Source organism: Pungitius pungitius, chromosome 5 (assembly GCF_949316345.1).
Source record: "Pungitius pungitius chromosome 5, fPunPun2.1, whole genome shotgun sequence".
Taxonomy (NCBI): domain Eukaryota; kingdom Metazoa; phylum Chordata; class Actinopteri; order Perciformes; family Gasterosteidae; genus Pungitius; species Pungitius pungitius.
In genome coordinates this window covers 9,940,741-9,965,201 of record NC_084904.1, presented here as the reverse complement: position 1 = coordinate 9,965,201, position 24,461 = coordinate 9,940,741, and the positions used below count along the sequence as shown (strand labels likewise).

The following is a 24,461-nucleotide window of genomic DNA, read 5'->3' as shown; positions in this document are numbered from 1 at the left end:
ATTATAATAATAATGAATAAAAAACCCACATATGAATTATTGTACTCTGTAAGATCTTTGATGTGTGGTCAGCAGCTTGCTGTACGAGGACCACTACACTGATTATCAGCCTCTTGATGTTTGAGTAACAAGACAAACGGTAGGTGTGTGCACATTAAAATATTTTAGTATAATAGTTTATTTTTTGTTACTGTATCCAACCTCCTCCTTCTAAAATGATAAAGCTAACTATTTTATGACTGATTATATATCTATGGTGCTCAATATTATAAATACAATTTCTGAGACAAAAGTTTGTTAATAGTAAAATATTTAAGTCAAAAACTAAATTCAAACGACCTCATTAGCAAGACCAGCTGACGTGGTGACGTCATCAAGTCAGCTGCTGTTCCAATTGCGGAAATGACCGTTCTCCGTTCTCCCGAACATGCGAGTCAGGACTCCCGAGTCTATTCGTCCGTTCTCGCCGTCGCAGGTATTGAGAAAGGGCCTAAGTCTATCATGAGCGGCCAGCTAGTATTTTTCATGGTTACAGTAACCCTGATTGGCGTGCACGTGCTGCAAGCCCTCCCACACTCCCCTTTACAGGTAACGTCATTTTGTTTTTTAGCCCCGCTGGTCGGACTAAACGGTATTTTCGAAGTGGAGAGGTTCCTTAAACCGTAAACATATCCTGGTTCGGGCGGCTCGACCCACCGTGGATCTAGTTCGAATGCGGGCTGAAGTCGAGATCATTCACCCTCCCGTTCACAATCCGGAGAATACGTAGAACTTTTACGTAAGGTGTAGGGCAGGTTTAAACCGCGGATCGTCGCGCTGTGAGGCGACAGGGCCACATCACACCACCATCCCAGTGAGCATTTTTTGGTTGAAAAAACGTTGAACAGACGTCTATGCCCGACGTTGAAAAGAGGTTGCAAAATGGTTTAAAAGTGAAAGTCTATTCGTAGACGTTGAAATGACGTCTATGTTTATAAACGGGTCCAAACATAAACGTCTTTTCAATGTCTATTCGTAGACGTTGAAACAACTTTCTCTTTTAAACCAATTTTCAACGTCGGGCCATAGACGTCTATTCAACGTCTTTTCAACGGATAAATTGTTCGCTGGAACAGTACAAGTTAAACAGTCACAGTTGTCATGTCAACCGCCCTTAACAAGGACAATACAATTTGATTAATTTGTATTTATTCATATCAATATAACACTTTTCCTATACAAAACAGAATACAAAAATAAAATATATTTTGTTAAAATAAACTATGAAATTAAAAGTGCAGCAACAACATGAACCAGTTAGTTTAGAATTTTGTGAATTTTTCTGAATCATTGGCACTTCATTTTCAGATTCTGTAACAAGATCTGGCTCTGAGTCATTTGAATCTGGATCTGTATACCTGAAATCAGCTCCGTCTCCCTCATCGTCACTCAATGATTCAGAATGTGTAGAACACGCCTCAGTTGCAGATGCCTCTAGTCAACATGTTCGTTCAATTCAATTTATTTTATTTTGTTCAACCCAAAATGAAAAATAAGCCTGAGGGAGCTTTACAGTCTGTAAAAATGCAGCATCCTGTCCCAAAACCATCACATCGGCACACGTAAAACTCCCTTCAAATGGACAAAACCTAAGGGAGAACAGCGGAGGAGTAGGCGTGTACAGAGAGAACAACTTAAAGATGTACAGTACGTTCAATTCCTACGACAGAAATTATTCAAATATTCAGAGTAGTACGCCAGGTGTAAGGCAGGACAACTGCAGGGACAACCTCCATCCACAGGAACCTGTGAGGAGGGAAGAACAAAGACTTTAGGGAAACGTGTATAATTTGGGTTTATAATGACAGTAATAAAAAAGTTTAATAATGATATTGGCAGGAGGTGTTTGAGAACCCTTATTTATAGATTTTTTTACTTATGACATTATAAACAATTCATCTGCAAGTTATGGCATTTCTGGAGTAACATTTCTAGGTATATTACACAGTACCATACTTTACAATGTTGCTTTAAGCATGCAGTAACTTACAATGTTTTGGCTAGCTTGTTTACAGGCCACAACGTGTTGAATTCAGCTGTGATCTGTGTTTAGGCCGCATTGCTTTATAAACGTGTATTTTCTACATGAAATGGGAACGGCAATAATATGATAGGTTGTTACTGTACCCATAACACATAAGCAACCCCAAACAAACGGAAAATACTCTTATGGTACTTTTGGTCCAGTTCATGTTGAACGCTGAGCATGCTCCGAGGTAGCATGCTCCAAGCTAGCATGCTAACTAGCAAACTTTCTGCGCTAACGCTAACTAGCTTACCAAAAATAAGTCTTTCCCGTATCGAGTGGGCAGCACAAGTAAAATAACTGGTTATAGTTCCAGGTGTGCTTCATTCAAACACTCACGTACTTACAGAGTATTGGGGCCGGTAGCCGTGGTTGTAACAGCCCGTTCACGTCGCTCTGCTCCCGGACACACTTCCCCTCGCGCTGCACCCGGTGGAAGCTCTGCAAGCGTCTAAGAACTTGCGCATGCGCGTTACGCTTTTCTAGTCTTCCGACCACTCACTTGTCATTTACCACAATGTATAGAGTGTATTTTAAACAGTGCTCTTCTTTGAAAAATATGGAAATTTCGATGTGACACCCAAACCTTTTAACAGTAGTGTATTTATCTTAATATATTAATTATTCACAGCCACGGAAACATGATGGATTCCAAACAGAAGAGCAGTTCAGCGAGATGTATTTTACTCAGACTGTGGACCACTTCAACTTCAACAGCATGGGCAACGGAACGTTCAGTCAGCGATACCTGATCACAGGTGACCCTTCTTCCATTGAACCCGGAAACACCCGGCTGTGTGAACCACTGTCTTTTTTCCCCTCTCCCTTCAGAGAAGTACTGGATGGAAGGCTATGGTCCTATATTCTTCTACACTGGCAATGAGGGGGACATCTGGGAGTTTGCCTCCAACACAGGATTCATCGCAGAGTTGGCTGGCCAGCTCCGAGCCTTGGTCATTTTTGCTGAACATGTAAGAAAATAGAAGTCGGGGGGGGGTTTACAGATCATTGGACAACAACAATTGGGGACAAATTGGGAGCAAAATAGTTGCTCTTAAAGTTTGACACATGCTATCAGCTGATCCAACAACAGTTTATTAAGCATCCCAATGTTACACCAATAAAATGAGATGATGGATCAGATGATGAGGAGAATCTAAAGACAAAGGGCCCTGGTTAGAGGCTGTAACACAAGGACTGAAATACTGACAACAAGTATATTTAGTGATGTTCTGCAGTACTGGGGGAACCTCTGGCTTACTGGTTTCAAGCCATTATCTAGGTATCAAACATTGTTTTTCTTGTAACCTACCAATTAAATGGGGTACCAGATTTGTAATCATTTTTTACTTCTTCCAGGATCAGGTTTCTTTCATTAAATTAAAATAAAAAGATTGAGTTTATCATAAAGCTTGTTTTTATTTCTCAATGCAGGCTCTGTTTTAATGTTTATTACCCAAATGCAAATATTTGATCAGAACCAACACTGAAAACAATGTAATGATATTGAAAGAAAATCTTGCATTATTCTCCCATGAAAAGACCAATGACAACAATTTGTTACTTTGTTCCTCAATATCTTCTCAGACCCATAACGTTCTACTGGAGACGATTCTTTGAAAAACACTGCGCAAATATGCAGTCCAGTCATCTCCTAAATCAGCTTGTCAAAGAAGTTTTTCTTTTAGTTTTATTTGTCTTTTTCTGAAGATTACTCTATATATTTGTGCCAGAAGGATTTTGTGTGTGATTAAATTAAATGTATATTTAATAGACTTATGACTCGAGGAAAGAAGACTAGATAATGCATTTCCTGCTGAAAATGCGTTTGAATGCAGAAAGCTGAAATGAATTTCCAAAAGTTGCTTAAAGTACAGAAATGAAACAAGATGAAATTATTCTAAACATTGCTGAAAGAATAGGAAAAAGCTGAAATGCATTTAAAAATTGCTGAAAATACAGAAATGAGAAAAGCTGAAATGAGAGAAGCTTCTATGTATTTGGAAAAATATATTCAAACTAAGAAGCTATTAATTGATATCCTCAAACATTACAGTAATTTCCCTCCATGGGGGGTTGTTTTGAAATGATGAGAGAAGGTCATGTCACGCTGCACTAATCAGCTAATATGGATCAGCTGTGAGTCACAGACAGAGCCCCAGTGAGTTCCCGTGACAACGGAGCAGGTGCAGTCAGTAACGAGCTCACAGGGTCAGACAGTGTTACTCAGAATCCACACCTCAAACAAATGCTTTCTGGAGCAAAACTATAAGCCAAAAAATAATGTGATTTTGAGAGACAGAAGACTATCGAACACATGAGTGTAGCTTTCATGTCTCTGTGTTTTTAAAACTGCTCATATAGCAGTTTACAAAACATGTACCTTCTGTTTTTTTTTAATATGTCGGGAGATTTGTATTGGACCTTATGGGGCTTGATAAAGACTTTGTCTCACTATCTGGCTCCTCACGCAAAAGTAAATAAATGTGGGATTCCATACTCCGACCATATGAGTCCGACCAGCACAAGCACGGCAGCATTTTTAATCTAGAAATGAAGCCTGAAAAGGGAATATAGGGAAATAGAATAAATATTCCAAGAACAATACTTGGAATGCAGAACTGCATTCCAACAATTATAATATTCACAAAATAATGTGGCCAGAATGTAGCTAAAGAACCCTCCAAGTGACCCATAATACATTGTTGATGAGGTTGATGTCTTTAGTATTTGAACACTGTCGTTTGTTGTGCCCAATCCAGAGGTACTATGGAAAGTCGCTGCCGTTCGGCACAGACTCGTTTGACGTGCCTCAGATCGGCCTGCTGACTGTGGAGCAGGCCCTCGCCGACTACGCTGTCATGATCAGGGAGCTGAAGCAGCGGCTGGGTGCTGCAGACTGTCCCGTCATTGTGTTTGGTGGCAGGTGAGGACCACAGGCTGAGTAGATGCAACTCTCTTTTCCTTGAAAAAATGCTTCTTTTCAGAAGCAATACAATTAATTAATCAAATATATCTTACTTCTACAACTGCAACTAATCATTTCCTCGTTGACGAATTCCTCAATGTGAGTGTGTGTGTGTGGAGCTGATTTCTTTAAAGCTGAAAAAGGAAAAAAAAATTATTTAACCTCTTTGTCGAGGAAATCCGCTCACCTCAGTGCTCTCTTGAGAGAGTGACTAGAATGCAGAGTCGTGTCGTCTAACAAATCAGGAATCAGGAAACGTTTATTGCCATAATATGTTGTACATACATGGAAATTGTCTTGGCGGGAGGTGCATGACAGAAGACAGTACAATAATGACGACATAGTGCAAATAAGATAAAGATAAAATAAAATAAAAGTATAATAAAATATAAGCTATGGGTTGGTAAGTTAGAGGAGAAAAGATAAAATTAGGAATACAAATAAAGATAAAGTGCACCAGCTAAACAAAGTGACGAGTGAAAGTGACACAGTGAATGAATGAACATGGGAGTCAGAGGGGGCCCGGGCTCTGTTGATGAGCCTGACTGCCGAAGGGAAGAAACTGTTCGTGTGGCGGGAGTTCTTAGTCCTGATGGACCTCAGCCTCCTGCCGGATGGAAGGGGCACAAACAGTTGTCCAGGGTGGGAGGGGTCGGCTACAATCTTTCTGGCCCGCTTCAAAGTCCTGGCAGCGAACAAGTCCTGGAGGGACGGAAGATTGCAGCCAATCACCCGCTCTGCAGGGTGGATGACACTCTGCAGCCTGCCCTTGTCCTTGGCTGTGGCTGCAGCGTACCACACGGTGATGCAGAAGTAGAGGATGGACTCGATGATGGCCGTGTAGAAGTGCACCATCATCGTCTTTGGCAGGTTGAATTTCTTCAGCTGCCTCAGGAAGAACATCCTCTGCCGAGCCTTTTTCGTCATGGAGCTGATGTCCAGCTCCCACTTGAGGTCCTGGGTGATGATGGAGCCAAGGAAACGGAAGGAGTCCACAGTGGTGACAGGGGAGTCACACAAGGTGAGGGAGGAAGGTGGGGCTGCGTTCTTCCTGAAGTCGACGACCATCTCCACTGTCTTCAGGGCGTTAAGCTCCAGGTTGTTCTCGCTGCACCACGTCACCAAGTGGTCAGACTCCCACCTGTAGGCGGACTCGTCCCTACCAGAGATCAGTCCAATGAGGGTGGTGTCATCAGCAAACTTCAGGAGCTTGACGGACTGGTGACTGGAGGTGCAGTTGTTGGTGTACAGGGAGAAGAGCAGAGGGGAAAAAACGCAGCCTTGGGGGGAACCGGTGCTGATGGACTGAGAGGCAGAGACGTGTTTCCCCAGCTTCACGTGCTGCTTCCTGTCGGACAGGAAGTCAGTGATCCACTTGCAGGTGGAGTCGGGCACGTGCAGCTGAGAGAGTTTGTCCTGCAGCAGAGACGGGATGATGGTGTTGAAGGCAGAGCTGAAGTCCACAAACCGGATCCTGGCGTAGGTTCCTGGGGAGTCCAGATGCTGGAGGATGAAGTGGAGGGCCATGTTGACAGCATCGTCTACAGACCTGTTGGCTCTGTAGGCGAACTGCAGGGGGTCCAGGAGGGGGTCGGTGAGGGACTTAAGGTGGGACAGGACTAGCCGTTCAAAGGACTTCATGACTACGGAGGTCAGTGCGACGGTCCTGTAGTCATTCAGTCCTGTGGTCCTGGGCTTCTTGGGAACAGGGATGATGGTGGAGGCCTTAAAGCAGGCTGGGACGTGGCATGTCACCAAGGAGGTGTTGAAGATGGCGGTGAACACAGGAGACAGCTGGTCAGCACAATGCTTCAGGGTGTGGGGCGAGACTGAGTCCGGACAGGCTGCTTTCCGGGGGTTTTGTCTTTTGAAGAGCCGATTGACGTCACTCTCCAAGACAGAGAGGGGCAGTGGGGGAGTAGTCCAGAGGTGTGAGCACCTGATGGGTCGGGGGAGGTGGTGGAGTTGTGGGGGATGGAGTTGTGGGGGATGGGGGATATTGTCTTTCAAATCTGCAGTAGAACTCATTCAGCTCATCTGCCAGGCGGAGGTCATTCATGGAGTGGGGGGTTTTCGACTTGTAGTTTGAGGTGTTTAAAGCCTCTCCAAACCGAAGCAGAGTCGTTAGCTGAGAACTGATGTTGGAGTCGCTCAGAGTACAGTCGTTCAGCGTCTCTCACCGCCTTGCTAAACCCGTATTTAGACTCTGTGTACAGGTCTTTGTCCCCACTCCTAAATGCCTGGTCCTTCTGCAGTCGTAGTTTCATGAGTTCCGCTGTGAACCAGGGTTTGTCGTTGTTATAACTCACCCTGGTGCATGATGGTACACAGCTGTCCTCACAGAAGCCGATGTAGGAAGTCACAGCCTCTGTGAACTCATCCAGATTGTCAGAAGCAGTCCTGAAAACATCCCAGTCTGTGCAGTCAAAACACGCCCGAAGATCCTCAAGAGCCTTGCTGGTCCACTTCTTGGATTCCCTCACCACAGGTTTACAAGTTTCTGCCTGTATGCAGGAATCAGGTGGACCATGACGTGGTCGGAGTGTCCCAGCGCAGCACGAGGGACGGCGTGATAAGCCCTGCTTGCTGTAGTGTAGCAGTGATCCAGCGTGTTCTCCTCTCTGGTCGCGCATTTAATAAATTGAAGTTCATGGCTGAGGTTTCCTTTGTTAAAGTCACCGAGGACAATAACCAAAGAGTCCGGGTTGGTCCGCTCCACACGCCGTATCTGGTCGGCGAGTGTCCGCTGTGCCTCGTGCACGTTGCCCGCCGGCGGCATGTAAACACCGACCAGGATGAATGAAGCGAACTCACAGGGGGAGTAGAAGGGTTTGCAGTTGATGATAAAAGATTCCAGAGCAGGAGAACAGTGTTGTTGGATCACTCTTACGTCGTTGCACCAGTTGTTGTTGAAGTAGAAACAGATTCCTCCACCCTTCGTCTTGCCGGAGAGCTCCGTGTCGCGGTCCGCTCTGAGCAGCTGGAAGCCGGTCAGCTGGAGTGCGGAGTCCGATCCGCAGAGCCACGTCTCCGTGAAGCACAAAACGGAGCATGAAGAAAAGTCTCTGTCCCTTCTCACCAGCAGCTGAAGTTCGTCTAGTTTGTTGCACAGTGAGCGCACGTTGGAGAGAAAGATGCCTGGCAGCGGTGTGCGAGAACCATGCTTGCGAAGTCGCACCAGCGAGCCGGCACGTTTTCCTCTCCTCCGGTGTCTCACCACGTGGGTAAAGGTGAGCGCACCTTTAACTAGAATGTCCAGTAATTCCACAGATGAGAGAAGGAAAGTTGGAAATAACTCCACTGGAGTTGTTCCACGGATGTTCAAGAGCTAGTCTCTGGTGAAAGAGCTCCGGGATTCGCAACCGAAAACACAATTAACGACGAAAACAACAAAAAACAAAGAGCACCGAAACACCGAGGGAGCCATCTGCGGCGCCATCTTGGATCTCATCTCAAATGCATACATTATACTGCATGTACACTCAAGTGCTCTGTCCTCTCTGCTCCTCTTGATTCCCCGTGACTCATCTCTTTCTGCAGTTATGGTGGAATGCTATCAGTCTACATGAGACTCAAGTATCCAAACCTTGTGGCTGGAGCTCTGGCTGCCAGTGCCCCTGTGCTGTCCACTGCAGGTCTTGGAGACTCCGCCCAGTTCTTCAGAGATGTTACGGCTGTGAGTGTGTTCCCGCTCTTTTTGCTAGACACATAATTTGCCTAATTTACATAAACAGTCGCTAGAAAAGGTTACAGAATATCTGGGGGTTGTTTGCTGTGGGAGCGTTTTTGGAAACAAAACAACCATAGTGTATACTTATAGATACTTGTGTGGATGATGACCTCTGTTTCTTTCATCAAGGATTTTGAGAGCGTTGCCTGTGAATGCAGAGATGCTGTGAGAGGAGCATTCCATCAGCTAACAGAATTAGCCCAACACCAAGGTAAGTGTACAGGGCCTCAGTCTCATCAACATAAATGACAAGAAATATTGCACTAAGCTTTTTAATGTTGTTAAGACTACTTGTTTTGATTGAGGTCACAAATTGATGTTAAAAAGAGCAGGACAGCACCCAAAACACCCTGCAGGTCCACATCCGAATGGCTTACAAGGAGCTAGATGACTGAGTCCAGACGTAAATCGGTTTGAAATGCTGTGGCATGACCAAGCCATCTATGCTAGGAGGGGGTGCAGGGGGATTTTATCCACAGCTATGTATGTACTGTATGTACTGTGTTCCCCCTACCATTGAACAAGGGGTGCGCCACAAAAATGTAATGGAAAAAGTTTTTCACGTCTGTTGATGTGACCAGAATACAGTCGCATCCAGACACAGTTCCACTTGTGCAAGCCTCCATCATCCACTGAGGATATCCACCAGTTGAACGGGATGCTGAGGAACGCTTTCACTCTGATGGCCATGTTGGATTACCCCTACAGCACTCACTTCATGGGGAACATGCCCGCCAACCCAGTCAAGGTAAATGCAATCCAGTTTATTTTTACATTCGTGCATCCCAAGCTTAACAATAAAAACCTCAGCAGCTGCTGATTAACAGCTGAGGACCTCCAATGCGAATTATATATATGATATAGCTCTTCCAAAAGAAGTAAATACTATAGCCCAGGACATTCAGCAGTTCATTTCATTTTGTGAGGTTCAGATCTGTGTAAAGCCCTTAGGCTGTACAAAATATATGTAAATATGGGTATTTTTGCTAATTAGTGAATGATGGAGCGCTGGTCAGTAAGTAACAAGAACTGATTGTCTTTGAAGAAACAGCGCCAATATTACATACCGTCTGGACAGCACTTGCCTGTTTTTGTTGCCCCTCCCCAGTAGATGTCCCGAGGATAATCCGATGATGTCATTGTGTTTGTGTGAGAGGGATGAGTATAATAAGGACATGTGTAGGAGCGGTCAGTAAAATCAACGCGCATTATCTCGTATTGTCACTTCAATATCCTTTTATTCATTGTTCAGCAACAAAAACATAAATCATACTCGTAATAAACGGAGAATTTAATGCGGTTAAAAATAGTTTCTCCTTCCGCTCTCAAAATAAAACACACCTGGCCTTACTCAGGTGACATTTAAAAAGCCAACGTCCCCTGCCTTATTAAATCATCACATAAATCAACAGAAAAGTCAGTTTCATTATGCACGATACAAGTTTAGTAGAATGGCTTCTACACTCAGGCACCTAATTGACCGGTATAGGACAATTCATACATTTAAACATATGAAGCCCATTCTCCAGAGTCCTTTGTCTCGTGTCCATAGAATTTCAAGAAAAAAAAAAAATAATCCATTTAGTTTCGATAGTCCATTTTGCAAAACAGGTTAAAAAAATTCTAAAAATATGGATGAAAAGTTCTTAAAGTTCTCTCAGGGGTCGAAGAAAAAGGGGGCAAAGTCTATTCGAGGATCTAATCAGGCCATGTTTTGTAGAAGGCACAGCTTTGTGATGGGCCTTTCCAAGGTGCCATTTTGTGTCCTGATCTTAACACAACGTACATGTCCCCTTTTGTCGGGAACGGTTTCCGTGATTCGGTCCATAGGCCAGGAGAGTGGTGAGTGGATTGAGATCTGGAAGCTCTCAGTGATTCCTTCTCTTTTCTCAGGTGGCCTGTGAGATCATGCTAAGTGGACCTGATCTGCTCGGCAGCCTCAGGAACACTGCAGGTAAAGGAAACATCGCTAGCTTTTCTCATAGTCGCTAGGCTGCATTCTTAAGGACGCATTCATTGACTGCATACGTCACTTCCGCTGCAACTCGGCTACGACTTGCCTGTTTCATTCTGTCGGCTATTCCGAATACGGCCCGGGGGACGCAGCCCTTCAGGAGCCGATGTTGACGTTAAGTAATAAAATTCACTCGAATATCTGATATAAATGTTCTAATTCAGCGTCGGAAATACACAAGGGCAAAGGGCCAAATTGCCCCCAAGAAATATAATTTTGCCCCCGATATCACAAGGAGAGGGCCCAAAATGCCCCCATAATTTCCTCCAACAATAATTACAACTTGGTTAAATTGTCAAAAACATAAATAACCCGGTCCAGTTGGCATTGAATGTTTTGATTCTCACCTTGACTGATGCGTGTGCGGGAAGAATCAAACGTTAACAAAGAGCAGTTTATTCTAGCGTCTTATGTTTAAAAACATGACATCGGTCACCAACATCACGCAACTTTATGAACTAAGATGTGATTTTACAGTCAGGTCCATAAATATTTGGACTCTGTATACCACAACAATGGAGTTGAAATAAAAAGATGAGGGTCCCTTAAAAACGGGGCAGCAACTTTAACATTTGTTGTAGTTCCTACACTGTTCACCTGATTTGGATGAAAATCCCCTCAAATTAAAGCTGAAAGTCTGCACTTAAAGCACATCATTTTATTTCAACTCAATTGTTGTACAGAGCCAAAATAATGAAAAATGTGTCCAAATATTGTCCAATATGTGCAAATATTTATGGACCGGACTGTAAAATCACATCTTAGTTCATAAAGTTGCGTGATGTTGGTGACCGATGTCATGTTTTTAAACATAAGACGCTAGAATAAACTGCTCTTTGTTATAAGGTTAACCGGAGGACCCAGCCCAGGTCCACTACGAAGGCTGCTGATGCAGCCTAGCGACTTTGAGTCTTCAGCACTGTACCGCTTAGTACTCATCCCCAAAACAAGTTACAAAATTATGAATAGTATGTTCTGAGTCCAGATCTCATGCATTCAGATGAATGGTAAAAAAGCCTTTCATTTAATGTCGATAGAAAGCTCCATAACCTCTGTGGTCCATCCTATCCTTCAGGGATTGTTTACAACTCTACCGGGCTGCTGCCCTGTTTTGAACTGTACAGTCTTTTTGTGGAGTGTGCTGATCCCACCGGCTGTGGGCTGGGGCCAGACAGCCTAGCCTGGGACTATCAGGTACTCACCAAGCATCAGCATCACAGATTCAGACTCTCATCTGGACCTGGCCTACCTGGTTGACAAATTGAACAGAGTCATCCATTACTAAAAAGACGATGCGGTGTCAGTTGTGATGTGGGTCTGTTCTGGTTGCAGGCGTGCACAGAGATTGATCTGTGCTATGAGAGCAACAATGTGACAGACATGTTCCCTCCCATGGCCTTCACCCAGAGAGACCGCCAGCTCTACTGTGCCAAACGCTGGGCTGTGGTTCCCCGACCAGACTGGTTAAAAACCCAGTTCTGGGGAGACGGTGAGCAAAGAAGCCTCATGTTATATAGAGAGATGGTTCAAAAAATGCTTTGTTTGGATCTGTCCTAATAGCCAAAACTGGTTCTCATGCAGAGTAGTTTGTCCATTAGCCTGCTTGTACCTGATGCTACCTTTGTCATCATACATTATGTATTTCCACTCCCCACTTCATTCAGTCGGGTGCCATCATAAGTTCTGCATTGAGCAGTCCTAAGTAGTTACGCTTTCTAATGAGCATGCCCCCCACCTTGTGTTCAGCCCTCTCCACCGCCAGCAACATTATCTTCTCAAATGGGGATTTAGACCCATGGGCCAACGGAGGGGTAAGAGAATAAATTGAATCATCACACTTGAGTGAACTATATGAAGCCACTGCTTTCTGTCTGAGCCAATTAGATCTCTGCTGTTTAGGTGCGCAAGTCCTTGAGCTCCTCATTGATAGCTCTCAACATTTCTGGTGGAGCCCATCATCTGGATCTGAGGTATAGCAAGCTGTTGGCATCACTCACCTTTTATTCATTCTCTTAACTTTAGGCTAAATGTAATGTGACCTGTATCTGTTTTATGCAGAGGTTCTAATGATGCTGACCCAGCGTCGGTAATCAGTGTCAGGAAGACGGAAGCAGACCTCATCACACAATGGGTAAAGATGGAGCGGACCAGATCACAGCGTTCACTTAAACGCACAGGTTCCTGACTGTCCCTTGATTAGTTTGAACAGCAGTAACAGAGGAATTCCAATGTAAGAATGGAGCGCTCCAGGCTGTTTAAAAATGCTTCATAACCACAGTCCAAAATCTCAAATGTTTCTGAAACATTCGCTTTCTATTCTGTTGAGATGGAACCAACGAGTCTTGACATTTGGTCCAGAGATTAGAATCATTGATTATTGATTTGTGAAAATGGTTGCTTTTTTTTCTTGATTGACTTATTTCAGCACCAAACTGTTTTATAGCTTCAGTTATCTGGTACAACTGGACCCTAAATGATATGGATCAATGCAGGAGCTGTATGTGACTAAATAAGATCAATATTACTCATTTAACATGTCAGATGAGATGACTAGGAGCACTTCTGTATTGTGGCGTAATTCAATAAAGCTTACTTCAAGAGCTTTACAAAAGTAAAGGCAATCCATCTTTTATCTTACACCATGCAAATGCATTTTACATTTTAAAGACAATCAAATATTGAAGCACTACTGCTTCAATATTTGTATTGATATACTTCAATACGGCTGCTGTTTGTGTTTTCTCCTCCCCGTGTCTTTGTTCCAGTCTGTCTTCACAGGTGTGGTGAGTTGCTGCTGAAGATGCGGGCGTGGCCAGCTGTTTCTCCAGCCAATCCAGCGCAGCTCTGCTCTATAAAATGTTTAGTTTGTGAGAGCTTGGAGAAGGTTGTGTTGGGAGACAGATTGAAAGAGACTTCAAAATATATATATGGTTTATGGTATATGTTGTTCGTTCAGAGTGTGGTCTATTGTACACCCAGGTCTGTGTTTCATGTACTTACCAAGAGCGCTGTGGATCAGGGCTAGGTAGGATACCCTGGGCCCGGTTTTTCAAAAGTAATCCGTTAGGATTTTGGATTACGGATTGGATCAAATCTTGAAAATGGGTTTTTCAAAGGAAAAAAACGGATTAGATAATCGGATTAGATCACATAATCCAATTTTGGTTTTAAACTGGATCAAACCTTTGGTTTGGGTTTTTCTGAATTTTTTTGTAGGATTTGGATTACTTTGATCCAAAAAATCTGGATTAAACTGATCCCATCAGAAGGGTGGATTCAGCGTGGATTTCATGCCCAAAATGTAATAAACTTTAAAAATGTATCAAATAATATCTGCAGTTCTCCTCAAAGCACAATTTGCACAACTTGGTGAGGAAACCGCTCCAAACCGATGTACCTTCATCCTATATTCCTGTGGAGATGTGAGTAATGTCACGATCAGGCCACCAGAGGAAGCGGAGAAAGTCTATGTGTTTATCGGAGACATAATCTTGATGAAACATCGCTTGGATGTCAGCCGTTATTGCTACGGGCTCTTGCCTAAAACGAACGAGTACTCCTATGAGTTTGTTAGTAAGATCAGGGCCCTGCAAGAGCTGGCAGTTCAGTGGTACGTTGCTTCACAATCGCAAACAACTCTGTTTGCCTTTTCTGGGATTCTCTACTCCTTGATGAGGGATATACCACAACTTTCCATCCCGTCGATCAAGTTGATTAGCAGGTACTCTCTCAGCATATCCTCGAGTTATATTTGTTAGAAAAGCAGTGTATTCTTCCTTAAACGGGACATTCTTGAAAAATTTTCTTTCCAGACTTCGAAGGCTCTGCACTGTGACACAGCGATTGTTAGGCAGGACAGCATTTTCCCTTTTGAAAGGTAAGTTCATGCAGTAATGGTTTCCAGTTAACACTGTTGTGGTGTTCATAATATTTATGAACTGTAGGTCTTCTCATTTCCATCTGATGATCCTCTGATGATCTCTCGTTAAAGTCATGGTTATATTGTTCAACCAGCATTCCTTGCAGATGTTCCACAGTGATTCGGTTGGCTGTTACAGCACTGCGGCCAGTCTTACACCTGCTTCTGCCACGAAGTGGACCATTAATGACCCAACCAACTCTGGTTCTTACAGCATAAGGTCCTTCGTCCTGACTGTTAATTAGCTCCCAAGGCTCCATCACCTTTGAATCATCTGTACCAATTAGTAGCTCAACATTTTCATCAATATCGTGTAGCTTAACATCCTTCAGATAAGACCGATGTACAAGATGCTCCTGTCGCGGAACATTGAGTGTAGACACAGGCATGGCCTTTTGAGTTAAAACATCAGGTAACTCAATGAAGTCATTTGTACCCATACTGGACACTTCAAGACCTGACAATCTTTTTCTGATTCATTGTTCTCAACAAATGTTCCCCTCAAATTAAAGCTGAAAGTCTGCACTTAAAGCACGTGCACGTGCTGAGTGAGTGGTGCGTAACCCACTATGTCACGTGAGGCAGTGAGCGCTTTTTCAGCCGCGGCCACAGCGCGCAAACATTGTGGCAGTCCTGCAGCGACAGGGTAGAGTTTTGCGGAGAAATACGCACAACCGGGCGGGGTTTATCACCATGGGGTTGTAGCAGCACAGAAGTCATGCAGCCCTGTCTTTCAACTACTGTTTGAGTAAATGGCTTGTGTGAAGGCCGCAAGACCCTCTTCAGTCCAGATTATTTTGTCGTGTGCTGTAAGATTTTTTCCATGGATTAGATTTGATAACGGTTGTTCCATTTGTGAGAAGTTTGGTATAAATGATCGACAGTATGAGCACACGCCCAAAAAGGACATCATCTGTTTTTTGGTGTTGGGTTTCGGTATCGATACAAACGCTGACGATTCTTTTTGGAGAGAGGGTTTTTCGTTCTCCAGATATGTCATGACCCAGGAAACGTACATTTTGAGACACAAATTGCAATTTAGAAAGGCTGGCCTTGTGGCCTTCCTTCGCTAAATGTTTGAGTAGTTTAAGTATGTCTGTCTGACACTGCGTCTGAGTAGGAGCTGCAATTAAACAGTCGTCAACATACTGCCGAAGTACAGAGCCGGGAGAGATCGTTAAGCTCTCCAAGCTTTCTCTGAGCGCATCAATTGTAGATTGTGGGTGATTCGGTATAGCCTTGACACAAACTAGTGAAGATGTATGGCTTACCGTTGAAGTTGAATGCAAACCAAAATTGACTGTCTTTGTCGACTGGCACGCTGAAAAAAGCATTTGACAGGTCAACAACAGAAAACCATTTAGCTTCATGCTGAGTTAATTAATATACATTCTAAAGTGCAATGTCCTTATGTGAAGAGATGTATGTATACGTTTATGATAGTAAATATGGTGTGGAAATGTCCCTTATGTAGTTTGTCAATTGGAACTATATTAGGCAGTAATAACAGCTAAGGTAATTACAGGTGGATATTTCTGTAAATTTACCTTGATTTAGACTGCATCTATAAGATAAACAGGACAAGAAAAATGCACTAGATGTAAATTGTATATGTGTTGAATCAATTATACAGACGCAATCTGGAGAACGAGACAAGTGTTGCTGTGGTTCTTGTTCTTCAGACTCTACCTTTATTGTACAGGAATACATCTTTTTGTTATTGTGGTCATCGCGCCCGAGACAACAATTACTCTGTGATTTCCATAATCTGTCTCTGCTACACTACAGAAAGTTCAAGTTACAAACTGACCCTGAGGTTTAGTTACCGCCCTTTCTGAAACAGACAACCCAGAGTTTCCCTCATCTTAGGGTTAAAAAAACTGAGTTTCCACTGCCACAGCGGCAGTACTTGAATCACACAGCATTACAGAGGCCAATTCATTTAATTCATATTTATTTCAAGGAACTTCGCTTTATACAAAATGGTTAACGTAGAGACAACTGCAAAATTAAACAGATCAATACTGTTTGTAATCCTCGTTTTCTTTATCAAATATTTCAAGAAACAAAAAAAAATGTTTTCCACATGCAAGCACATTGCTGGAACATGCAAACCGTTTTTTGTGAAATATAATGTTTGGTGGTCAATCGGCCCAGATTTGAGCACATGCAAGTACCTTTCCTTTGACTCAGAAACCGCATAGTAAAAAAGCTACAAATATTTCTCATTTTTTCCCCACTCAGTTTGACAATTTAAATGGTAAATACATCTACAGACGTCCCTGTCTTTGACAATGAATCACTTTATAGGTCAACCTTGTATACTGTCAAAGTGCCTTTTATTGTAACTTAACCACTATGATTCATGGAAACTCAATTTGATATTCTCATGTTAAGCATGCAAATACATGCAAAGGGTTGCTGTGATCCACGTTTCACATCTTTGTTTGCATGTTTTACTATGGTATTTTCTACAAAACATTCGGTCACAATCATGCTAAAGTCTGAATCTGAAGAAACCAATATATATATAACACTATATAATGGCTGGAGATATGGATTCGTCAGGTTGCATAGCCTTACTCTCTTGTGTTGAGCTTGTGGCTGACCCCTAAAGTATGTCTCACAGATCCAGCAGGGACAGTTACGGGGGTGAGGGACGTGAAGCACCTACCTATACATATATCCTATTATATGACATATCCTATATTATATTGAATATCCTATGACAGTGACAAAATTAAGATTGTCAAACTGCTTTTTTTGTGTTGGATGAAAGATTCAACTGCCAACAGCCGCCCCTGCAGGAAAATGACCATGAAAGAGTCAGACTGGAGCACCCTTTGCTACTTGGGGAAAATCACAGTGAACTCAGTCTTCAACTCCATCAGACCGCCACTACCCAACACATACTCTAATATCCAATCAATACATGGGCTCGGAAGACTCACATTGACACATACTAAACCCTGGGTTTATCTATACGTGCACAACGTGTTACTGGCATTAACGTCACTGGATTGCTATATTTATACATTTGCATGTTGTTAAATGCTCACATAGTGTTTTCATAATGGCTCCATCACCGGCATATGACTTCATGGCTTATCAAAAACAAGTAAAAATAAAGGACATCATAAGATCCTTTTTCTGTTTCCGTCTTTGAGGCCAACTATTGGTAGAGTTCTCTGCCAATTAACAGAACTTTCTGTACAACATGGTTTTCTTTAGAGTTTCATATGGAATGAAACAAACATCTATTCAAGTGGGGATGTTTTAGAAAACAGTTGACGTTTCACGTTTTCTACAGTATATCTAAAAGCATAGGCACTTTGTCTGAAAACATCCCCCAAAAAGTCTGTAAAAAACATACCTGAAACAATAGCAAACAAAATTGTTTGCAAAAAACATATGTGTGTTACGTCATAAAAAATTCACACAATGGAAAGAACATCTTAAATGACATTTTTATAGAAAACAAAACAAACAAGTCAGTTATCTGTTGCATCTCTCTTGAATCTTGCAAAACAATGTGGCAGAAAAAATATCAATGCTACTTGTGTGTTAGATGCCGCATTCCTCACCAAAGAAGCAACTGAGTAGAGGAAGGTCACCTTGCCCGGCTATTCCAGGCTCCTGACCTGTAACGTTAGCCGGAAGCTCCATCACAACGCTGCGGGCGATACCCAGAAATATAGCTTTCATAAATCTCCAACTGGATCATTGTAACCGTGCAAAGCACTAAAGGAAAAAGAAATCCCTTTGAACAGATCGGACACCAAAAGTGTCCAACCGCCGTGCCGACCATAAGGTAAACACCGGTTTGCTTCTGAATGGTGTAATCGCGCAAATCACGTTTAAAAGTTAGTAATCCAGTTAAAGATACAAAACACCCAAATAACCCTCCAGTGGCTCATGGCACCAGAATGCCGCCCCCCACCCCTGCAGTTTACAGATGGAGCCTTGTACTGATTTGCGTGGTTTGCTGATTAACTACTCCCAGACCTTGGAAGTCTTTTCGGCCGACCCACGCTCTGTTTCACCATGTTTGTTAAAAAACATCAACATATTCTTCTTTGCCTTGGTTGCATATAAAAATGGAAGCAATACTGCCCCCTTCGACTTAGTCTTTGGGAGCTATTACAACGGAAGATGGTTCACATCAAAGATGGCCTCTCAAGCTTGCGAGAGATCTACCTCTTAGCTGTGGCGATCCCGAGGAGCCACGAGGGGTCTCGCAAGCCCATTGTCATTCACTCAGACAACCTCCCAGTGGTTGAAATTTAAACAGTCCTCGAAAGCATACTACCACTACATCCGATTGGATCTCAAAAGATCTCCATGCCACTCATCACACATGTGGGAGTTTTTGGGGGTTTAGCCGTGCCCGTAACTCCCCAAAACCAATCCAACCGCTAGACAGATCAACTTACAATCGTATCGTTCACGTCTCGCAATTAAAATTGTTAAAGATATTCAGTTGGTGGCGTGGTCCTTGCTAGTGAAATTTCACTTTGTTGAAAACACCATACTGAATTTGATTGAACTGTCCATAACTAACTTCACTTACAGCTTAATAGGGACTATTATACAGTATGCTGTGCTCTTTGCTGTAATAGTAATGTGAATGAAGGCAAGATGGGAGGCAGCCGATAGAGCAAAACTCGCACACGAGTATTGTGTTGTCGTCAGTCGTATGAATGTTTGCATGAGTCTACTCCATTTTTGTGTATGTTGTGCACAGATGGCAGAGAACTAATATATATATATATATATATATATATATATATATATATATATATATAATAATAATAATAATAGGTACTAATTGTGTAATTAAATTATGTATGATGGTTAATATGGTGGTGTTAAGCAAAAGCTTGAGTCAAAGCCAATTGACAAAACTACAATAAGATATATATAAAGTCTTCCGTTTTGTAATGCTACGAGCCCCTTGATGAAGATTACTTTTTTTTAATGTTCAAATATTACCCACTTCCCTGCTTTGATTCCCCCCTTAAACTTAGCTATCTATGTTAGGATAAAAAAAAGACAGCAATAAATACACTGACGATGGAAACTGAAGCCTTCCAAGAAGATTATAAAACCCATCACAAATCCTCAAGAATTCACTAGCACCATTTATCCTCTGCCTGTGCCCTAATACCAGAGCCTGGGCTGGTGCTTCCCCCAATGCTGAAGTGGTACCCGTTAGACACCCCTAGGTTCTGCTGCGGGGCGAGGAAGCAGGGCTCCCATCATGCGAGGCAGTGTAGTCTGAGATGAGCGTCCGGCACTTGAGCTGAAAGTCACTGACACTGCATCCTGAAAGATCTCCAGCTGGTCCTGGAGGCTGGCGTACAGGCTGTCCAGGTCCTCGGTGTGGCCCCGACCCAAGAAGGGCTCAGAGCTGAAACGAGTGACGGGGCAGGGAGAGTGAAGGTTACCATGCTGCAGGGCGTCGTGCTCCGAAAGGCCGAAGCTCAGAGAAGCCCGGCTGGACACAAAGTGCACCGGGGATGAATTGGCAGTCTTGTAGGCCACCCCTTGCCGCGGAGTCACGGGGGGGCGGGGAAGCCGCCGACGTCCTCGGCTTGGCGTGCTATAAATGGAATTCAGTGACACTGGGCTGTCTTTAACCCAAACGCTGCCCTAGATGAAAATTTGACAATTTGAAACAATGAGGAAATTATATAAGAGAGGACACGGTACAGGGGGGGAAGGAAAAGAGGGGAAAGAAACCAAACATGTGATGACATTAAACATGACACAGAACATATGGGACAGATCAATTGGAATGAAAGGACAAGCACTATTAGAAAGATAACGACAGATGGATGAAATGGGCAGAGAATAATGAAAAGTGGGAAAAGAAGTGACAGGCCATGAGAGGCAGCACTAAGGCCCGACTGATCACATAGTAGTGGTAAGAGCATGCAAATAGATCACAGAGAACACTCCCTAAGGCATCATCCTAACGTTAACTGTGCTGACACAATGAGCCTGCGATCAGCTGGTCAATTTGGTCATCTCTAACAGTAACCTCTAACTTTTTTCCTCAACGTGTAAGCAGAGTTGTTAGCAGATGTTCTTTGCAATGTTGCTAAATAATAAGACATTTTCCCCTCACCCACAGCACAACAGAGTCAGTGCAGTTGGATCCCTGTTAAAACCAAATAGATAACCCTTTCTGTATTGCCTTAAGCTATTTCACCACTACCTACTCGGCTTTTCACCTGGGTTCGAATTTTGTCTGCATTTCTCCTTCGCTGTTCGTCTTGTCAACGCTTCTTTCTCAAATGAACATGGCCATTATTATACTACCTGCTGCCCCCCACTGGCATGGACGTGTATTTAATTACTTAGCCAGACGCTCTTCATATGTGTGGGCACTTGTGGGTGAGTGCAAAGCACGTTGCTCTCCAAATAGAGGATCGGTGGTTCAATCCCAGGCTCTGCTAACCCTCATTTTGATGTGTCCTTGTTAAGACGCCTATCCCTAAATTGCTTATGTAGTTGGGACTACAGTGTGTACATTGGTAGTTATTGATTGGTAGATAGCACTGTGGATGTAGCTCCTGTCATCAGTGTGTAATTGTTAAAAGCGCTTTGAGTGGTTGGAAGAGTATTAACAAGTACAGTTTTTACCATTTATATTGCAGTTCAGATACATTAAGTTGAGACATATTATTTGCAGCAATTATATAATATTTCTTTGGACTGATTAAGTAAAATGTTTCTTACAGGGCAGAAGGTTGAAAATAACTAAATTATGGTAAATGGACTGTACTCTTAGAGCACTTTTCAAGTTGCCAACCCAGACATACACTGATGAGAGGAGAGCACCATACACAGTAAAACCTGCCTAGCCGTAAATAACATTTACACCATTCTTACACCGTAGTCACAGGTACGGGAGCTATTTTGTGTCTCGTCCAAAGACACATTGACAATTTTACTAGCTGACCTGGTGATCAAACTACCGGTCCTGATGAAGAAGGACCCCGCTCTCCACCAAGTCATATTTGGTATAACTATACATACATACATACATACATAATAATTGATTAATCAATACTACGCTAGCCAACTACACATGTCATAATTTTTGTTGGTGTTATTGTTAAACTGTGGTCAGGCTAATCCGGTCAGCCAAAAGGTAGTTATATTGAATTATCTCCATATTTGTAGTCTAGTTATTACTGGCTTTGCACGGACTGTTGTTCTACGAATACATGTCCCTCTACTATGCCGCTATGGCACTAATGATTTTTCATGTTCCAAAGATCTAATTGGATTTTTCTTATCACTATTACAAGCAGCAGCATCAATGGATGTCATGGTTTAGTCTCAAAGGAGTTCTCTATCTGATGGTAAATAGAGATAGATTAATTCCAAACTCATTGATTTAATGACTTGCCCATCTCTACTGAACGAGCCTATGCCCTCCCACCTGCTTGTTGCTGGTTTCCTGCCCCCCGCTGGGGGAGACGGCACAGCTGGGGTTAGCAGATTTGGTGGGGCAGTGTTCCCGGCTGCAGTAGCGGTCGCAGGAATAGTATCGCTGCTTATCTGCAGAGGAGTAATGCTTCCTGTCGTGGGAGCGTCCGCGGTCGTGTCCTCGTTCTTTGGAGGCAGCCGTTTCAGACTCTGGCTCTCCTGCTGCACCTGTAGAAGAGGAATTTATGATGTTTTTGTATTCTAGATAACAATTTAGATCTGGCTGACTTTGGTTCAATGTAGCTGTACTGACGAAGTCCTAAACGAAGTCTAGTACTGGTTACTAATAAGGCGGATAGGTTTAGACGTGCGCCAAGTGCGCTCGAACACAGCAAAAACGGAGAGTTCTTTGTTACAATTAATTTGTATGTTTATTTTACATGCAAATATCATATAGCGGCAAACTTTTGCTCATAATACATTTACCCAAAATAACAAACCGCATTGGTTGCGCACAGCAGACGTTCTGACTTTTAAAATTGTTATACTAAATTAACTGTACTTGTATGAAAACTGTCAAAACCAGTCACGTGTTACTAATGTAACGACCTCTGCTGTGGAGGCAGCCGCCGTCCAATGGGATTTCGGTTTGGTGATTGAAGGCACCTGGGCCCGGTGCCCTGAGATTAAAAGACCCAATGTTCATTCATTCATCCTCTCCACCTCACTGTATCTATTTGCAGTTGTTGTGCAGTTAAAATTGGCATATTATTCTTCTACTACTGCAGACATGGGGATGAGGAAGCCGCTAATGGAGGGCTGTCTTTAGCCATCAGACTACTGTAAAGTCCGCAAACAAACTGTAAAGGAACAAAAGCATCACATTTCTCCAATACGACTTCAGCTGACCAGCAGAGCTACCAGTGTGAAAATAGACAAAAATAAGGGAAAATGAGTGAGAGACACGTGTTCTCCAAATGTACTGCCCCATAATTGAGTCAAATTTTATTTGTATCATGCACTACATTTAATTAGTAAAGGCTATTATACTGTTTTTTTCTTCAAGTAAGCAACCAACCTACTCCCTGCTTACTTTTGTATTCCAAGTTTTGGTGAATAACCATGTATTAAGTATTAAGGATTACTAGCATGGAAAGAAATAATTGTTGGAATGCGTTAAGCATAAGTATTGTTCTTCTAATCTTTACTCCGACATCGTATTATTCAATTTCTTCCGTGGCACGCTAAAACTCCTTCACACTTTCAGCTATTAAGACTGTTTAAATATTAAAGTGTTTTGCTCCTTTCAGACATTCCTGCTATAACTTTAAATTAATTAAAATCAACTTTTTAAACATTGTTTTCAAATGGAGTTTTGTTTTCAAATCCTCTTAAACTTCTTCAACTTTCAACTTTTTCAGCTTCGCCAATCTTTCAGCAAGAGACACCATTTAATCTTCAAGATGTTGACAAAAGTCTAAACATCACTTTTCAGGCTTCATTTTGGGATCAAAACGATGCTGTGCTTGTGCTGGTCGGACTCATATGGGTATGGAATCCTTGAGTTATTTACTTTTGTCCTGAGGAGTCTAAGAGTGAGACAAAGTCTGTCTCAAGCCCCATAGTCTCCACTACAAATCTGCCAAAATATTTCTAAAATAAAACAGATTTATTTAATTTATTTTTGATTTTTATTGTTAGTTAAATTGTTAACACTTCGTTGAGTGTTGATTTAACACTGAAAACATAAACACCAACTTAGTTATTATTGAAACTCAGGCCATTTAACTCTCTGAAATTCGCTGTGTAAAGCTTGGTTTAGTAAATTAACGGTCACACAAAATCAACTTGTTATTTTGAGTGTGCACTGATATAGCATGCTCAGATTAATGTAAACCGATGTTACAGTACTTCCTGGCTCAATACAGTACACCCTGTGACTCTTGTTGGGCCCTCTATAGCGTAAAACCAAGGTTGGACAGGATTAAGGTGTGATTTTTCTCTCTAGGTAAAACAGCCCTGAGATCTGATTGGCCAAGCCACAGACACCACAGGGGTGCCATTGGTGTTGACTGAGAGTTCCCACTCTCAACTGTTTTACAAGGTTAAAAGACAGAGTCTCTCTATTAATCCCTTTCCGAACTGGTCTTTGCCAGCGCAAGGTTAAAGACAGCCTCTCCTGAATCACGCTTTCTAAACTAATGATGGTAAGTGCAAGGTTAAGACTGCAGTATCACCTCAGATAAATTTTTCTGAATCAACTTGTGTCCGTGACAAGTTGAAGACCGCCTCTTCAAATCAACTTTCCAAAGGATTAAGGATTTA

At 42.6% G+C, this 24,461-nt stretch overlaps 2 protein-coding genes across 9 annotated transcripts in view; one reads left to right on the top strand and one right to left on the bottom strand.

Annotated features, from left to right (window-relative positions):
• Positions 1–365: 365 nt before the first annotated feature.
• Positions 366–16,352, top strand: dpp7 (dipeptidyl-peptidase 7). 8 transcript variants are annotated; one of them, XR_009956236.1, is made up of 16 exons: positions 366–588; positions 2,697–2,823; positions 2,897–3,036; positions 4,828–4,991; positions 8,574–8,709; positions 8,893–8,974; positions 9,345–9,511; positions 10,657–10,717; positions 11,853–11,971; positions 12,110–12,266; positions 12,524–12,588; positions 12,677–12,747; positions 12,836–12,908; positions 13,543–14,498; positions 14,590–14,654; positions 14,804–16,352. XR_009956236.1 is itself a non-coding variant. In XM_037482665.2 (14 exons), the coding sequence occupies exons 1-14, from the start codon at positions 403–405 to the stop codon at positions 13,573–13,575; spliced, it is 1,581 nt and encodes a 526-aa protein (XP_037338562.1). In that variant the 5' UTR covers positions 366–402; the 3' UTR covers positions 13,576–16,352. The 8 variants fall into 8 exon arrangements, 3 of the variants coding, with proteins under 3 accessions (XP_037338562.1, XP_037338561.1, XP_062418305.1); XR_005121094.2 differs by having other exon boundaries at positions 14,792–16,352; XR_005121092.2 differs by having other exon boundaries at positions 14,590–16,352.
• A 3,132-nt stretch (positions 16,353–19,484) lies between these two features.
• The window catches only part of cacna1ba (calcium channel, voltage-dependent, N type, alpha 1B subunit, a), a 167,766-nt gene continuing 162,789 nt past the window's right edge, over positions 19,485–24,461 (bottom strand). The window contains 3 exon segments of the mRNA XM_062562322.1: positions 19,485–19,936; positions 19,938–20,348; positions 22,150–22,364. Coding sequence (XP_062418306.1) covers positions 19,829–19,936; positions 19,938–20,348; positions 22,150–22,364 — 734 coding nt within the window. The 3' untranslated portion in view covers positions 19,485–19,828.